The 15,877-nt window shown below is 37.6% G+C and overlaps 1 protein-coding gene across 1 annotated transcript in view; it reads right to left on the bottom strand.

Moving 5' to 3' along the window:
- Window positions 1–4,965: 4,965 nt before the first annotated feature.
- Window positions 4,966–15,877, bottom strand: part of Abhd17b (abhydrolase domain containing 17B, depalmitoylase) — a 34,190-nt gene continuing 23,278 nt past the window's right edge. The window contains exons 2-4 of the mRNA XM_028893893.2: window positions 12,350–12,819; window positions 8,880–9,059; window positions 4,966–6,567 (exon numbers count right to left, since the gene is read on the bottom strand). Coding sequence (XP_028749726.1) covers window positions 6,348–6,567; window positions 8,880–9,059; window positions 12,350–12,816 — 867 coding nt within the window. The 5' untranslated portion in view covers window positions 12,817–12,819 and the 3' untranslated portion in view covers window positions 4,966–6,347. The remainder of the gene's footprint in view (window positions 6,568–8,879; window positions 9,060–12,349; window positions 12,820–15,877) is intronic.

Below are 15,877 nucleotides of genomic sequence, written 5' to 3'. Positions count from 1 at the left end.
AACTCCTACTGTAAGTATAAATTGTTCTCAATATGTCATAATTTGTAGTAAATGTGATAAACTCTTATTTATTCATGTGGCCATACTTACTAGGTGCTGACATCTAAAAAGCTGTTATTTCACCTAGTAAATAAAATAAGTCAGCATTAATTACACAATTCATTGAGAAATATGAAAGGGACAACTTACTGCTATTGAGTGAATATCCAATATTGATAATGCAAAACTAGTTATTTAAAACACAGAATTAAGCACTGGAGAGCAAATACATTTGTGCTATAATATCCAAAAGGGTAACTGAGCAACCCCAGCATTCAGAGAGTGAGGCAAGAGGACTGCAGGGTCAAGCCAGCCTCAGTTGTGTAGCTAGAACCCAAAAGGATCACAGCTATATTGTGGGATCTAGGAGTCCTACCACAGTGCTAATGAACTTAGCCCTAAAGCAAACAACTACCTCATCTGGGTTTGTTTCTGCATTTGTAAAATGCAGGGTCAGGCTGTATGATCACTAAGCTTCTTAAGATTTGCAGGTTTATCTGGCTTTCTGTAATGTAATACTTGTTCAGGGAAAGTTGCTTGTAAGCTAAGTTTCGGTCATGTAAAATACATAAATGTACCAAGAATATGACAATTGCTATCAGTTACAATTTCAAAAGTTCACTTTTATTTACTTATTAACAATTCATTTCTTTTTAAAATTTTATGTGCATAGATGTTTTTGCCTGCATGTATGTCTGTGTGAGAGTGTAGGATCCACTGGAACTGGATAGTTGTGAGCTGCCATGTGGGTGTTGGGAGTTGAACCGGGTCCTCTGGAAGAGCAGCCAGTGCTCTTAACTGCTGAGCCATCTCCAGCCCTCTTTTTGATTTATTAAGCTCTTAAACTGAACACCTATACATATAATCCATTAAGAAAAAATTGACAATATGTATGTGTACACGTACACACACACACACACACACACACTTACATAGGAGAAAGAACTGAAAGAACTGGTAAAAATCACCAAAGGCCCAGGTTCAGAAAAGCTGAACCCTGTTAAACCACTATATGCTAAAAATTTCAGATCTACCAAGAGGTAAGTTTATAGTTAATAATGAGCCTACAGAAAAAAAAAACAACCAACCCACAAAGATTTAAAATATACGACTTAACATCATCTCTCAAACCACAAACCAAATAAAAATTAGCAGAAGGAAACAAATAATGATTGAGATAAATAAGAGACCAAAGGAAACAACAGAAACTATCAATAAAACAGTTGGATCTTTAAATTTGTCTGAGACAGGGTCTCCTTATGTAGCCCAGGCTGACCTCAAACTTAGGACACATCTACTTAAGCCCCCATGAGTGCTAGGTTACAGGCATGGGTCTCCATAGCCAGCTAGAGTTAGCTTTTTAAAAAGACTGACAAACCTTTACCTGGACTAACCAAGAAGTGAAAAGGAAGACATAGTAACTAACATTATACAAGAGCTCATTAGGGACTATTCTGAAGAATTATATGCTAGCCAATTGGAAAATCTTCCAGAACAAATTTCTCAACACCTATGACCTACTGAAATAGATCCATAAGAACACAAAACTACCTGAAGACCAATGAACAGGAATTGAATCACAGTTAAATCTCCCAACCAAAGCCCTATCAGATGGTTTCATGAATAAATTGCTGAAATTAAGAGAGTTAACATCAATTTCTTTCAAGCTAATCTAAAAGAATAAAGGGGAGGGAACATCTGCTACAGTTTAAATGGGACTCCTCCCCATATATGTGAACACCTGGCATCTAGCGGAAGTGCTGTTTTTGGAGATCTTGGGACCTTTAAAGAAAGTATGGCCCAACTGGAGGAAGTAGGTCACAAGGAATGGGCTTTCTGGGTTACCACCCCATCCGAGTTCTGGGCTGAGTACTCACTCACTGTGCTTCAGTGATGTGACCAAGCAGCCATATTCTCCTACGGCCACAAACTCTACCCTCCTGGATAAGATGGACTATACTCTCAAATGCCAAGCCAAACAAATCTCCCTCCTTCAGGCTGCTGCATGTCAGGTATTTTGGTCACAGTGACACACTTTGCAAACCCATTCTAAGCAGCTGGTACCAAAGAAGGACACACACAACACAAAGAGAAAACACCAATGTTCTTTATGAACATAGATGCAAAAATTTCGCACAAAAAACTAGTAAGACAATCAGTGATGCACATAAACAGGTATGATGGCGAGGGGCTATGAAAGGATCCATGGAGCCAATGAGAGGCCTCATAACACAAACTAACCAATACCCTGCCCTTGGACATCTGATTTCCAAAAGTAAGAGAATATACAATATACAATTTTGTTGTTAAAAACCAAAATGCTAGCAAGTTGAATTCCATATCACTTTTTTTTTTTAAACCATTTTTAAGTGGTTTAATCCTAGGGACATGAGCTTGTTTCAACATATGCAAATCCCCTAATTAGAATGAAGGATTAAAGATTATATGATCATCTCAACATGCAAAGAAAGGATTTGATAAAGTTCAACAATGCATTGTGATAAAAACCATAAAACAATTAAGTTCAGAAAGATCACTTTAACCTAACTAAGTACATATGACAAACCCTCAATCAATGTCCCAGTGAGTCGGGAAAAGCTAAAAGCATTATCAACAGCAACTAAAGGCATCATGGACACTGTTCTTACTCAGTACAGCACTAAAAGATTTAGTTAGAAAATTACACAAGAGAACAATATAAAAAGCATACAATAGGAAGGAAGTCAAATTATTCCTGTGTGCAGATGATGATTTTATAGTTAGAAAAGCCTAAGACTCCACAAAAAGGATAAACCAAGTCAATAAAGTAGGATACAAAATTAATAGTTTTTCTATACATCAGTAAGAAATCTGCTAAAACAGTGGGCAGTGGTGGCGCACACCTTTAATCTCAGCACTCAGGAGGAAGAGGCAGGCAGATCTCTGAGCTCTGGGCCATTCTGGTCTATGGAGTGAGTTTCAGGACAGCCAGGGCTACAGAGAAACACTGTCTTGAAAAACAAAAAACAAAAACAACAACAAAAAGAAATCTGCTAAAATTATGAAAGCTATATCATTCACAACAGCTATGACAAAACAAAATGATTACAACTTAAATAAACTTAACTAAAGAAGTGAAAGTCCTCTATAATGATAATTATAAAACACTGATGAGAAAAATCAAAGACACAAAAAGAAAAATGCAAATACTTTCCATGTTCATGGGTTGAAGAAGCAATAAATATTTAAAAAATGTCCATATTACTTAAAATGATCTATATTTCAATGCAATCCTCATCAAAATACCAGTATTATTATTCAAGGAACTAAGAACTAGAAATAACAATCTTGAAATTCATATGAAAGCACAAAAGTCTTCAAATAGCAAAGTTGGGCAAAATGAACAAAGCAAGGAGCATTACAATACCCTAAAAGACAAGTCATAGGGCTCAGAGGTTAAAAGCACTGGCTGCTTCCAGAGGTCCTGAGTTCAATTCCCAGCAACCACATGGTGGCTCACAATCATCTGTAATGACATCTGGTGCCCTCTTCTGATGTGCAGGCATACATGCAGGCAGAACACTGTATACATAATAAACAAATCATAAAAAAAAAAAAGACAAGTCATAACAACCAAAATCAAAATGCTCTTATTACCCTAAAAAAAACCACCCCCATCAATAGAGACAGAGATCCCAGAAATAAACGTCTACACCTCACAGCCAGTACATTCTCAACAAAAGCACCACACGCATGCACTGGAGAAAGCGCAGCCTCTTCAATAAACAGTACCAGGAAGCTGGATGGCAAAAGGCTCCTTTCTTCTACTCCATGTAAAAAGCAACTTAAGGTCTAAAAGAAAGAGCTGGTACTCTCAAACTACTAGAGGAAATAGAAATGAACTATTCTAGAAACTGGTACAAGCAATGGCTATCTGGATAGGACCACCAAACACAGGAAACAATAGTAAGAACTCCATGTGTGACCATACTGAATAAATACGTTCAGCGTTAATCTGGCTCTTTTAATGGGCTTGTTGAGGATGTATGCCAAGCCTGGCTTGTCAGGGTTGCTAGGAACAGGCTCTGACCTTAACTCTGGCAAGTTTGAGAGAGTCAGGAAGGAGACTGGAGCTGAGGCAGTGATGGGCTGGACCACAACTTAGCTGGTAATACTTAGCATACTGCTGGCCCTCTACAAACTTAAACCTAATGTCAAGACACCAAAAATGGACTTAAAAGAGGGCTTACTGGATTTCTTTGCGTCTCTTCAATGTGGCCGCGTTGACCACTCCCTCCCCTCCCCCATCTTACTTTTTACTATTGTTTAATTGGCTTATTGAAGACTTGGCTTATTGGGAGCGTCAGGGCTCAGGCTCTGACTCATTAAATAACTATAGTAACAAGGAGATTAGTGAACAAGTAAAATGTGTCACACACCCACAACAGAGTATTACTTAACCATAAGGAATAAAATCCTGCCATATGCAGTAAAATGGATGGAATTAAAGAACATTATGTTAAGTAAATAAGCCAGATACAGAATGATAAGCATGGGATTTTCCTTTTCTATACAGATGCTAAAAAAACTAACCTGAAAGTAGAATACTGGAGCCAAGCATGGTAATGTACACTTTTAGTCCCAGCACTTAGGAGAGTTGCAGAGGCAGGTGCATCTCTGAGTTTGAGGCCAGCTAGGTCTACATAAGAATTCCAGGACAGCCAGAGTTACATAGTGATACCCTGTCTCAAAAATAAAATAAAATAAAAAATAAGTAGATAAAATAGGATTATTTAGAGACCAGGAGGGTGGTGGAATATCAAAGGTTGTACCTGATCAATCCAGCCATTCAATTTGTGGGAATACCAAACTAACCTTCTTAAATGGACAATTTGTATGTTACTACAATTTTTTTAAAAATATAGAAAACTTTAGAAATGTCCCATAAAGGTGTTTGATTGTTACTCTTTTAATGTGGGGATAAGGAGTTCAGAAGAAGGCAAACAAGCACAGCTGAGTGATACATTTGTTGTTTTACTGTTAATTTGACATATCTGAACCAAAGCATTCACAATACTTGATATACTTTGAAGAATCATATACTATAATCTTAGACATAACCACAGAACAAGCAGAACAATGAAAACTACATAAGGCCTTAAAAACATATCCACAGTGTGTATTATTTCAATTCTCATTCATTACAAATTAGACTACATACCATTAGTTTAATTTTTATTTTACTTTCATTTATTCAGGCAAGATTCATTCAAGGAAAGGCAACTTAGTTTTTGTGTGTGAGCTTTATTTATTTATTTTTTACTATACTGGTTAATATAAAATGTATGACATGTTTTCTTATCCCCTGTATTCAGGAGTAAACCCATGACATTTTCAGATAGTAATCCAAAAGAACAGGCCCTACTCTTAAAAACAGCCAAGGTGGAAAGGGACCAAACAGTGAGTCTGTCTGTAGTCTTGAAGAACAACTAATGGAGTTTCAAGTATTCATATAAGGAAGACTACCACAATTCTAATATTAGTCAAAATTGAAAACAACATTGCATACAAAATCATTCTTGAAGCCCTAAATGTCTTAAATAACTGAATGAAAATCTTAAGTAGTTGTCTCACAGTACCAAACATAAATCAGAACTAGTTAAAATTCAGCGCCATCAGGACTTCTCATTTACATGATGAATAGCTGGTAAGTTAACAGATGGCATAAAAATTAAGACTTCATTGTTTTTTAGGATAATGTACTATAATCGGAGAATACAGAAATCTCAATGTATTTTGACAATAAAATAACCATTTAAGCCTCTATCCCTGTACAACAGAGTATAGGTCAACTCTAGTTAACTTGGGTGTTTTCATACAGTTTTTTTTTACAGTTTATTCTGAGTACTTGAATTGCTTTAGATATACAGCTTTTTGAAAGAATATTATATTTGTATATCAGGATATTTAGTACATTGAGATGTTTAAAAATATTTATAAATTTGCTTTTGATATGCAAAAGCATTTGGCAATACTTTTACAGCATTTGATTTTATAGAATTAAAATTTCATACAGTACTCATCTTGATGTTTAAAAAAAATTCACAGAAAAAATATAAATTACACAGCCTGACTGCATGATACTGCTATTTCCAGTTTCTAGTTCTGGTAATTAAAACCTTCATTAAGTCTGTTAACAAATCATTACCTGTACAGTTATGAAGGCAACATACATGATTTGTAAACACAACCTTCAGGTTTTAGGTTCTTTACCAAGGAGTGCAGTTCAGCAAGAAAAGAAAACCCAGTATGCAAATTTACAGAGTAGTTTACAAATTTACCAGTTCCTGTGACACAAACTGTTTTAACCTCTCAAGGTATTGTCCGTAAAGCTCCACGTCATTGTGTCCTGCCCCTTCAACCCACAGAGGCTCCACAGGTCTTTGGCAACGCTCAAATAATGCGAGGCCATGCGAAAAGTCAATGACTTCATCTTCAGTCCCATGAATTATTAATACTGGAGAGGTTATCTTAGAGATTTTGTCAATACTGGAGAGCAAAAGAGAAAGGAAGAAAAAAATCAATGAACTATATAAAAAGGAAAGAAAGTTTCCTGTGTTAGAAGAGAAAGTTCAACCATTAGAGGTGTACAAATCAGCTTTAATGGAAGTCACTTAGGTCTGAGTAGGATTTCTGTGAACTCTTACGGGTGGAGGAAGTCACCTTTGCACGGCTCCTCTGCTTGAGTCACTCGCTGTCACCCTTACCCTGGAACGCTTTTCTACAGTGCTGAGCTTCCCCTAGGTTTCAAGAAGCACAAACCAAGGATGACACCTGACCGCACTAATTTTATTCCCTGCTGCACTCATTTTATTCTCTCAGTCACTAAAATTCAAGCAAAATGGTTTGGTTTTTGTTCTGGTTTAAGGTTATAAACTAACTAAAAAACAGGGAGAATATTAACATAAAAAGTTTAAAGCTGAAAAGCAAATGAATGTATGAGATAACGGATTTAAAAGATAAGTAAAAACATAATGTAAAGTAAACAGAAGGCAAAGTGAAGAAGCAAGTTGGCCAGAAGGCCAAGGCATTGCCATGGAGATGCGGGAGGGGACTGAAACATGAAGGAGTCCTTCAAAGTCTGTTTAAAGTACCATCAAGTCGCTCTTTCCCAGACTTAAAGCTGAGTAACTTTCTTCCTTTAACTTTGGAAGTCTGTAGATGCAGGACTCCAGTTTAGGGAAGAGGTACCATAGTCACACAGTCAGTCTCTCTCTCTCTCTCTCTCTCTCTCTCTCTCTCTCTCTCTCTCTCTCTCTCTCTCTCTCTCTCTCACACACACACACACACACACACACACACACACACACACACACACACACACACACACACACACACACGGCTGGCTCTGTGGGGCCTGTTTGCTTCTGAGAATGCTAGCTGGCAGGCTTCCTCATCCAAGGCCAAGGTTCCAGTTTTCTTTGCATAGTGTATCAGAGTAGCTCTTTGGTTCTCCTCTCTTACATAAGATGAGATACTGAAGAGAACACTTCAAATGTATGATAGAGACCAAAACAAACAGAATTTCAGAAAGGCAACTTGGGAGGAGAAACTATGCAGAGGAAATCTTACAAACATGTTTCCTGCAACCACCCCCCCCAAGAGAACCCTTTAACTATAAAATAAGATGAAATATCTTATTACTCAGTGAAACTGCTAAGTAATCTCTGCCCTCTCAAGGCTCTATTTTCTAGTAAACAATACAGAAATGTTCACCACAGAGTAATTCAAGATTAAAATAGTGTATTTTCTTTTTCACCTAGCTTATTTCTGGGAAATGTCTAGGTATGTCAATCATAAGAAAGATAAAAAGAATGAGTGAGTTATGCATCTACCCAACCAACTCTGTAATTCCCATCACTCAGCTAAGCATACTATGTTCAGTGGCCAGGGAGCCCCAGGGATCTACCAGTTTTTATTTCCGACCCCACACCAGTTCTGATACTCAAGTATTTATATGTGAGTACCACTACTTTTTTTGTGTGTTTTTTTCTTAATTAAAAATGGGTTCTAGGGATTGATCTTAGGTCCTTATGTTTTTAACATCTCTCTAGCCCAACACTGAATAAATAATGCTTTTGAAATAACTTTTGTTCTTTTGCTAAAGAACCAAGTGATAACTTGGCTTCTGGCCTTCCATTCACAAAAATATCCTTTGTATTCTTGCCAACAGAGGAAAGAAGACCGAATGAAAACTACCAGCTTTTGCTTTTGCCTTCTTGCCTGCTCTGTCCTTGAGAAAAATAGGCCATTAACTTTTTTTTCAAGTATGAAGAGGACAGGTGGCAAGCACTCGTCGCCTTGGAAAGCAAGCAGCAGCCCTCCTTTCAAATCTATCCAGCACTATGTATGTCAGCAAAAGGTCCTGAGCCACTTCACAGTCAACGTCCTCTGTAGGTTACATCCAACTGACTGCGGATCAGTACCCATCTTCTCTGCCCATTCTTCTTTCCTCATGCTGTGCAGCTCACTAAACTTCCTATTGTTTTAGCACCTCAAGGGTTAGGGGTAGGGTTAGGGTTAGTCAAGTTGTTCTTTGTAGAATCCTACCTCCAACCTGCTGCTCTGTTAATTTATATTCAAATTTGTTCTCCTGTTTCCAGCACTCCTTCCTGCTCAGGCTTAGGATCTAAGGCCATTTCACACTCAAACATTTCAGCATTTGTTTTTTATCAGTCATGAGCTAACACTCTCTTCAAGCTAGTTTCCCACGATTCTTATGTGATCAATTACATGAAGCAGAAGCTCAATGGTATATCTTACTGGTTCTTGGAAGAAATGATTTTGAATGTTGAACTTACTTTGGGAATGCATCAAAACAGTAGGTCTTCTTGGTATCAGGGAAAGCCACTCGCATTCCTGAGGTCAAAGGAGAATGGAGAATAACAGCAGCACTCTCATACCGAGCAGCAAGATCCACAGATGGTACCGTCCCTATGCTTTGGCCATATATAATCACATTTTCAGGACGAATGCCGTATCTAAGAAATTCACAAGTTCAAAAGATACAGTTGACTGGAAGGAAATATTCCATTATTCTAAAAATTTGCTATAGAATGTCTCACAATAAGACAATGCCAATGTATATTTAAAAATTTAAGCCAGGCAGTGGTGGCGCACGTCTTTAATTCCAGCACTCGGGTGGCAGAGGCAGGCAGATCTCTGTGAGTTCGAGCCCAGTCTGGGCTACAGAGTGAGTTCCAGGACAGGCTCCAAAGCTACACAGAGAAACCCTGTCTTGAAAAACCAAAAAAAAAAAAAAAAAAAAAAAAAAAATACAATAAGCTCTTTACTCTGAATTATTTCATGCTCAATTCTAATCTTTTAGCAAAGTAATTTCTAAGGTCTTTTACAACTTCAACTCTATGAAAAAAAATTTAAGACATTCATTGTGTTTTAGAAATTTTAAGCTTGGACTATATAGTACCATTTATATTTATTTCACTGGACTAATGGTTAATATTTAGTGTTTATTTAGTGTTATTTTCTATTAATAAAAACAGATGTTATTGATTGCTCTGTACATCAAGAGTAGGTTGTATGATTTTTTTTCTAAACTGGCCATAGTGATGAGATGTTGCATAAAGTTATGGTATGGAAAGAATACAGAACTTATACTTTTAGTCAAGATCAAATTACAGTAGTTCTTGAAATCACCCTATGGTTATTCAGAGATGGACCAAAACTTACAAATATAATCAAATGACATAGAGTTCCAAATGGCATTGTTTAATTAAGTAGGAACAGAATTCATGCTAAAAACATTAAGAGTATCACTTTATCCCCTTTGACAGCACTACACACTTAGGTATGTGAGCTCACTGACTCCTAAGATGCTCCAGGAAGTGTTACATGTCTTTAGTATATCCTTAAAGTAGTTCAGTGCATATGTGTTAAAATGGTTTTTATTCTGTTTTTATACAGTTTTATTTAAGTAACCAAAAGAAAGGAAATTAGATAACAGTGTAACTGTTCCAACTGTAAACTACTTCAGATGTAGGTGAGGTGTCACAGGAGCTAATGAATGTAAGGGCTAAAGGTTACAGAGATTTTCAGTATGCTTTTCCACTTAGAAGGCAGAGTGGTTATTTCTGACAGCTAAGACTAATCTGGACAGCAGTGTCTAATCTTTTAGAGAGGTTAGGGAGAGTTTTGAGAATGTGACCATTCACCAGGAGCAAGGCAAACTCTTCCTATGTCCTCTCCCAGGTATTCCAGACCATTTTTACTATCCAGACAATGACGTACTTCCCCACAGCTTCTTCAATCCGTCCTTCACAAGTATACAGGGTACCACCAGAGGTGGGTTCCACCTATTCCTAACTGACTGGACATGCTATTTAACTCAGAAAAGCTCTCAGTAGCCAAGAAGCTGGGAGGATGAGCATTTGCAACATCAGCATAACTTTTGAGACCATACTACTGCTGTCAGCTGCCTAACAGCATGTAGTAACTGGAGGTTTGGGGCTAAAGTCAGTAGTATCAAAACTCAAGAGGACCAAGACTCAAGAGGTTCTAGTTAAGCAATAATAATCTGAGAATAATGAATTAAAAAGAACTTTAGACACCATTCAATCTACTTAAGCTGCTTAATGACCAGCTACTCAAAATCACAGTTGAGTTGATAGTAAACCTATTATGCAGAACACAGATAAACTGACTTCCAATCCATTAGTCTTTCCATGAATGCACACAGACAGAGGATTGTGGGAGAGGACTGCATAGACTACCACACTCACTTTTGTCCCTGTTGATCCATCAGGTCAGAATCTACTATTATTAGAGATTCTCAATTTTCTTAAAAAGATCATTTAAACAATAAGTTCATATTGTATTTCCTTTCTTTTGGTTAAATAAAACTGTATAAAAACAGAATAAAAAACATTTTAACACATATGCACTGAACTACTTTAAGGATATACTAAAGACGTGTTAAACTTGGCAGAATTTTAAAAGAAATTCAAGGTATTCATATTCTAATTGAGGATAAATTTCTAGAATTGGACAGGATCTTGGATGCCATTTACCATAACCTCTTCATTAAATAGATGAGGAAACAAGTTTAGAAGCCTATTAATTTCCCAAGACTACTTACATTACTAGCAATTGCACCGTATTTACAGTTTGTGGTGGTTTGAATAGGTATGGCCCCCAAAGACTCATGAGTGTGAATGCTCAGCCCATAGGGAGTGGCACTATTAGGAGGTGTAGCCTTGTTGGAGAAAGTGTGTCACTATGGAGGCAGGTTTTGAGGTCTCATATATGCTCAAACCACACCCAATGGGACAGTTCACTTCCGGTTGCCTACGGATCAAGATGTAGAACTCTCAGCTCCTTCTCTAGCACCATGTCTGCCTGCATGCTGCCTTGCCATGACGATAACAGACTAAACCTCTGAACTATAAGCCGGTCCCAATTAAATGTTTTGCTGTGATCATGGGGTTTATACACAGCAATAGAAACCCAAACTAAGACATGGTTTAACATGAGAGAAAACATAAAAACCCTTTTAATATTTTTTAGTCTGTGGAATTATTTGACTTTTTAGAGACAGGATTTCCCTGTGTAGCTTTGCGCCTTTCCTGGATCTCACTCTGTAGACCAGGCTGGCCTCGAACTCACAGAGATCTGCCTGCCTCTGCCTCTGGAGTGCTAGGATTAAAGGCGTGTGCCACCACCACCCGGGCCTGTCTGTGGAATTATTTAAGGGTTTATTCAGCTCCTGTTCTTCATTAATACTGGAAATTGGATATATTAAAAAGATTAAGCTAGGCATAGTAGTGCACACCTTTAATCCCAGCACTGGGGGAGGCAGAGGCAGGTGGATCTCTGAGTTCAAGGCCAGTCTGATCTACATAATGACTTCTAGGATAGCCAGGGCTACACAGAGAAATGCTGTCTTAAAAAACAGAAACAGAAGCAAAATAAAACAAACAAAACACAACATACTTTCACATTGGCACTGACATCCACATATAAATCTGAGCTATTTTTAGACTGCTTTGGCTATTATACAAAATTTCCATCTGCTTGATACTTAGTTTAATATGTATATATATTTAATACATATTTATTTAATATAATATAAATATTTAATATTTAATAGTAGTTTATATATGTACAGTTAGTTTAATATATATATAATACATACAGGCAAATATCCTCATATTGTAGTTCAAGGCATATATATGTTAAAAATGCTTTCCATTCTGCTGTTCTACAATATAACTTAACCACCATAAGTGTAAAAAGTGATCCCCATAACGATTACCTTGTCCGAAGAGCCAGCCAGGCAGCTTCAACATCTGCATATAGGTTCTTCTCTGTTGGCTTTCCAGAACTAGCACCGTATCCAGAGTAATCATATGAGAATATATTACAATTAATCCGGGACCCCAGACCTATGTAAAAGCTGCTCATCTGACCAAGATCAACAGCATTTCCATGTGAGAAGAGTAAGGTATATTTAGCATTGGGTGAACAACGCACAAACATACAAGCAATTCTATTGCCTTTACTGGTTCTTGTCATGAAACACTCAATAGCATCTTTTTCTCTGGAAGAGTATTGCCAGTCCGCTCGTTCTGACAGGTGTAAAGTCCAGCGGCTTCCACTTTCATCACACATCAGAGTGTAAGTTGGATCAGGTGGCAAAAATGCTAATTTTGAAGCAATTTTCCCTGGACAAGGTGGACAGCAGAAGAGGCAACATAGCTCGCTAAATGAAAGATTATTCATCTTCTGAAAAAGAAAAGGAGACAACAAATATTTTAATAACTCAATATGGACTCTGCACTCTCATACAAGAGGCTAAAACAAAGACATCAATAAATATTATTGGTAATCAATGTCTATTAACTGTAATCAAGATCCCTCCCAAATAGATTTGCTCACATTGTTCTGAAAATACTTTAAATCCTGGAGGGAGGCAAACATTCCTGGGAATAGACAGACTTAAATACTATATATTTCTAAAAGTAGTGATTATCCTACTTAACAAAAACATTGAAGTTTATCTACAAATAGGATACAAGGTGTGTTTAGGTTAGTTGGTAATTTGTGTGTAAGTTGATGAAAACTCTCAGAATCCCACAAACAAAAGCATTTGGAGACACTATTGGTCAGCAATGTGTGTGTGTGCGTGTATGTATTTATGTTTACATCTTGATACTCAAAAACAACCTTGTATATAAATTTGAGAAAAGAAATTTGTACAAGTGAGCCAGGTAAGACACTAGTCACTGCTACATTCACACAGAAATAGGGTTTTGAGCCCTTGAAGCAGTTTAATCAAGTGATATAATCCTTTCACATCACAAACCTATTATTTCAGTTTTTATGACTCACAAAAAATTCAAGAGAATTCAAATCATAATGACAAATAAGCACAGAGAAAAAAAGAAAACATTAACACAGATATTACTGAAATAAAGAATAAGAGCAAGAGAGAGCCAAAGCTAATTCTTAGAAGAGTATGCAGTATCAACTGAACCAACTCACTTTACTCACTGCCAGGGAGTTTATAAACAACTTTTCCCACAGACACTAACTCATTTAAGCATTTTCAAAAGTGCTTTGACATAGAGACTATGATCCAACCCACTTTGCAATTGAGGCATGAACAGTTATACAATCTGCCTATGGTTGATTATGATTGAATAAGAAGGCCAAAGAAGCTGGGAGCTCAGGACACACTGCAGAAGAGGAAGCAGAAAGAATTTAAGGGATGGAATATAGAGAGGAATGCTGGGAAATCCTGTCTTCTGGACAAGATATGGCTGTTAGATCATGAACTCACAGCAGCTGCAGTTACTTGTACAAGGCCTACACAAAACCAAGTCAGTAAAGATCCCAGCATGCATGGTGTGGCGGTTTGAAAGAAAATGGCCCCTAAAGGGAATGGCACTATTAGGAGGTGTGGCTTTGTAGGAGTAGGTATGGTCTTGCTGGAGGAAGTATGTCACTGTGGAGGTGGGCTTTGAGGTCTCATATATGCTCAAGATACCACCCAGTGTCTCAGACCACTTCCTGTTGCCTGCAAGATGTAGGACTCTCAGCTACTCCAACAGTGTGTCTGCCTATATGCTGCCACGTCCCACCAAAATGATAATGGACTAAACTCTGAACGGTAAACCACCCCAATTAAGTGTTTTCCCCTAAAGAGTTGCTGTGTGTTTCTTCACAGCAACAGAAACCCTAAGACACATGGGGTAGAGGATCTCCAGCCCCATTCCCTGCCCACAGTGAGAAGCTATTGGCAGTGTACAGTTGCTGATGGGAGGGAGAATTACTCTTTATTCAGGATATGGTCACGGATAGGTTTCCCATGACCAGTGGATCTTCAAAAAAGAAAAAGAAAAAAGAAAAAAGAAAAAAGAAAAAAAGGATATGAAGTTCAGAGAGGGCATTCTGGAAGAGGGAAATGGGGCTAGATAGGATCACATTTCATTGTACACATATATGAAATTCTCAAGAATAAGGAATTTATAATCATAAGACTTGGTTCTTTTAAAAAGATTAACAAGATTGACAAACACTTAGCCAACAGACTAAGAACCCAAATTAATACAATTAGAGGTGAGAGGCTGGAGAGATGGCTTGGCAGTTAAGGGCACTTCCTATTCTTCTAGAGGATCTGGGTTCAATCCCTAGCACCCACAATGGCAGTTCACAACTGTCTGTAACTTTAGGATCCAACATTTTGAACACAGATATACATACAGGCAAAACACCAATAAAACAAACAAACAAACAAAAGAAACAAACAAACAAACAAAACAACACTAAACTTGAAAAACAGCTGGAGAGATGGCTTGGCAGTAAAGAGCACTTGCTGCTCTTGCAGAGGACCTGGGTTTGATTCCCAGCACCCACAATGGTTGGCTCACAACCTCCTGTAAATCCAACTTTGGGGATCCGAAACCTCTGGCTGTCGTTGTGGAATCATCTTTTTGTACACTGTAAAGATGTGTCTTTGCCAATAAGAAGGCTAAGGTGCTGAATGGCCTTTAGTTAGACATAAAGAGGTTAGGTAGGACTTCCGGGCACTAAGAGAGGAAGAGATAAATCTAGGCACCAGAGAGATGGCAGAGGACACATGAGGTACAAGAAGAGAAAACAGGAGGTACAAGGTGGAAGAGAGGTAAAAAGCCACGAGGCAAAATGTAGATTAATATAAATGGGTTAATTTAAAGTAAAGAGCTAGTGGGATAAACCTAAGCTATAGGTTTCACATTAATAAGTCTCTGAGCCGTGATTTGGGGGCTGGTGGCCAAAAAAATCCATCTATATCTGGCTTCCCCACTGATATGAACTTACACACACACACACACACACACACACACACACACACACACGTAATAAAATAAAATTAGAGATGAAAAGAAAGCCATTACAATAGGGTGCACCTTGAAAACATATATTCCACTAAATTGGAAAAAAAAATGAATGCATTTCTAGATAAACATGACCTCCCAAAATTAAACCAAGATGAGATAAAATTAAACAGATATATAACAAGCACTAAGATTGAAATAGCTATTAAAACTCTTCCAACTAAAAAAAGTCCAGGCCCAGATGGATTCACTGGTGAATTTTATCAGACCTTCAAAGAATTAAAACTAATGCTCAATGTTTCTCAAGCTATTCCATAAAACAGAAAAGGAAGGACAATTATCAAACTATTTTTACAAAGCTAGTATAAGGCCTGACACCAAAATTAGTAAAGATGGAGGGAAAAATTAGACCAGTTTCACTGGTGAAAGATAGACAGGCTGATCTCTGTGAGTTCAAGGCTAGC

The sequence above is a fragment of the Peromyscus leucopus genome, chromosome 1 (genome assembly GCF_004664715.2).
Source record: "Peromyscus leucopus breed LL Stock chromosome 1, UCI_PerLeu_2.1, whole genome shotgun sequence".
Lineage (NCBI taxonomy): Eukaryota > Metazoa > Chordata > Mammalia > Rodentia > Cricetidae > Peromyscus > Peromyscus leucopus.
This window is presented reverse-complemented; position numbering and strand designations above follow the sequence as displayed.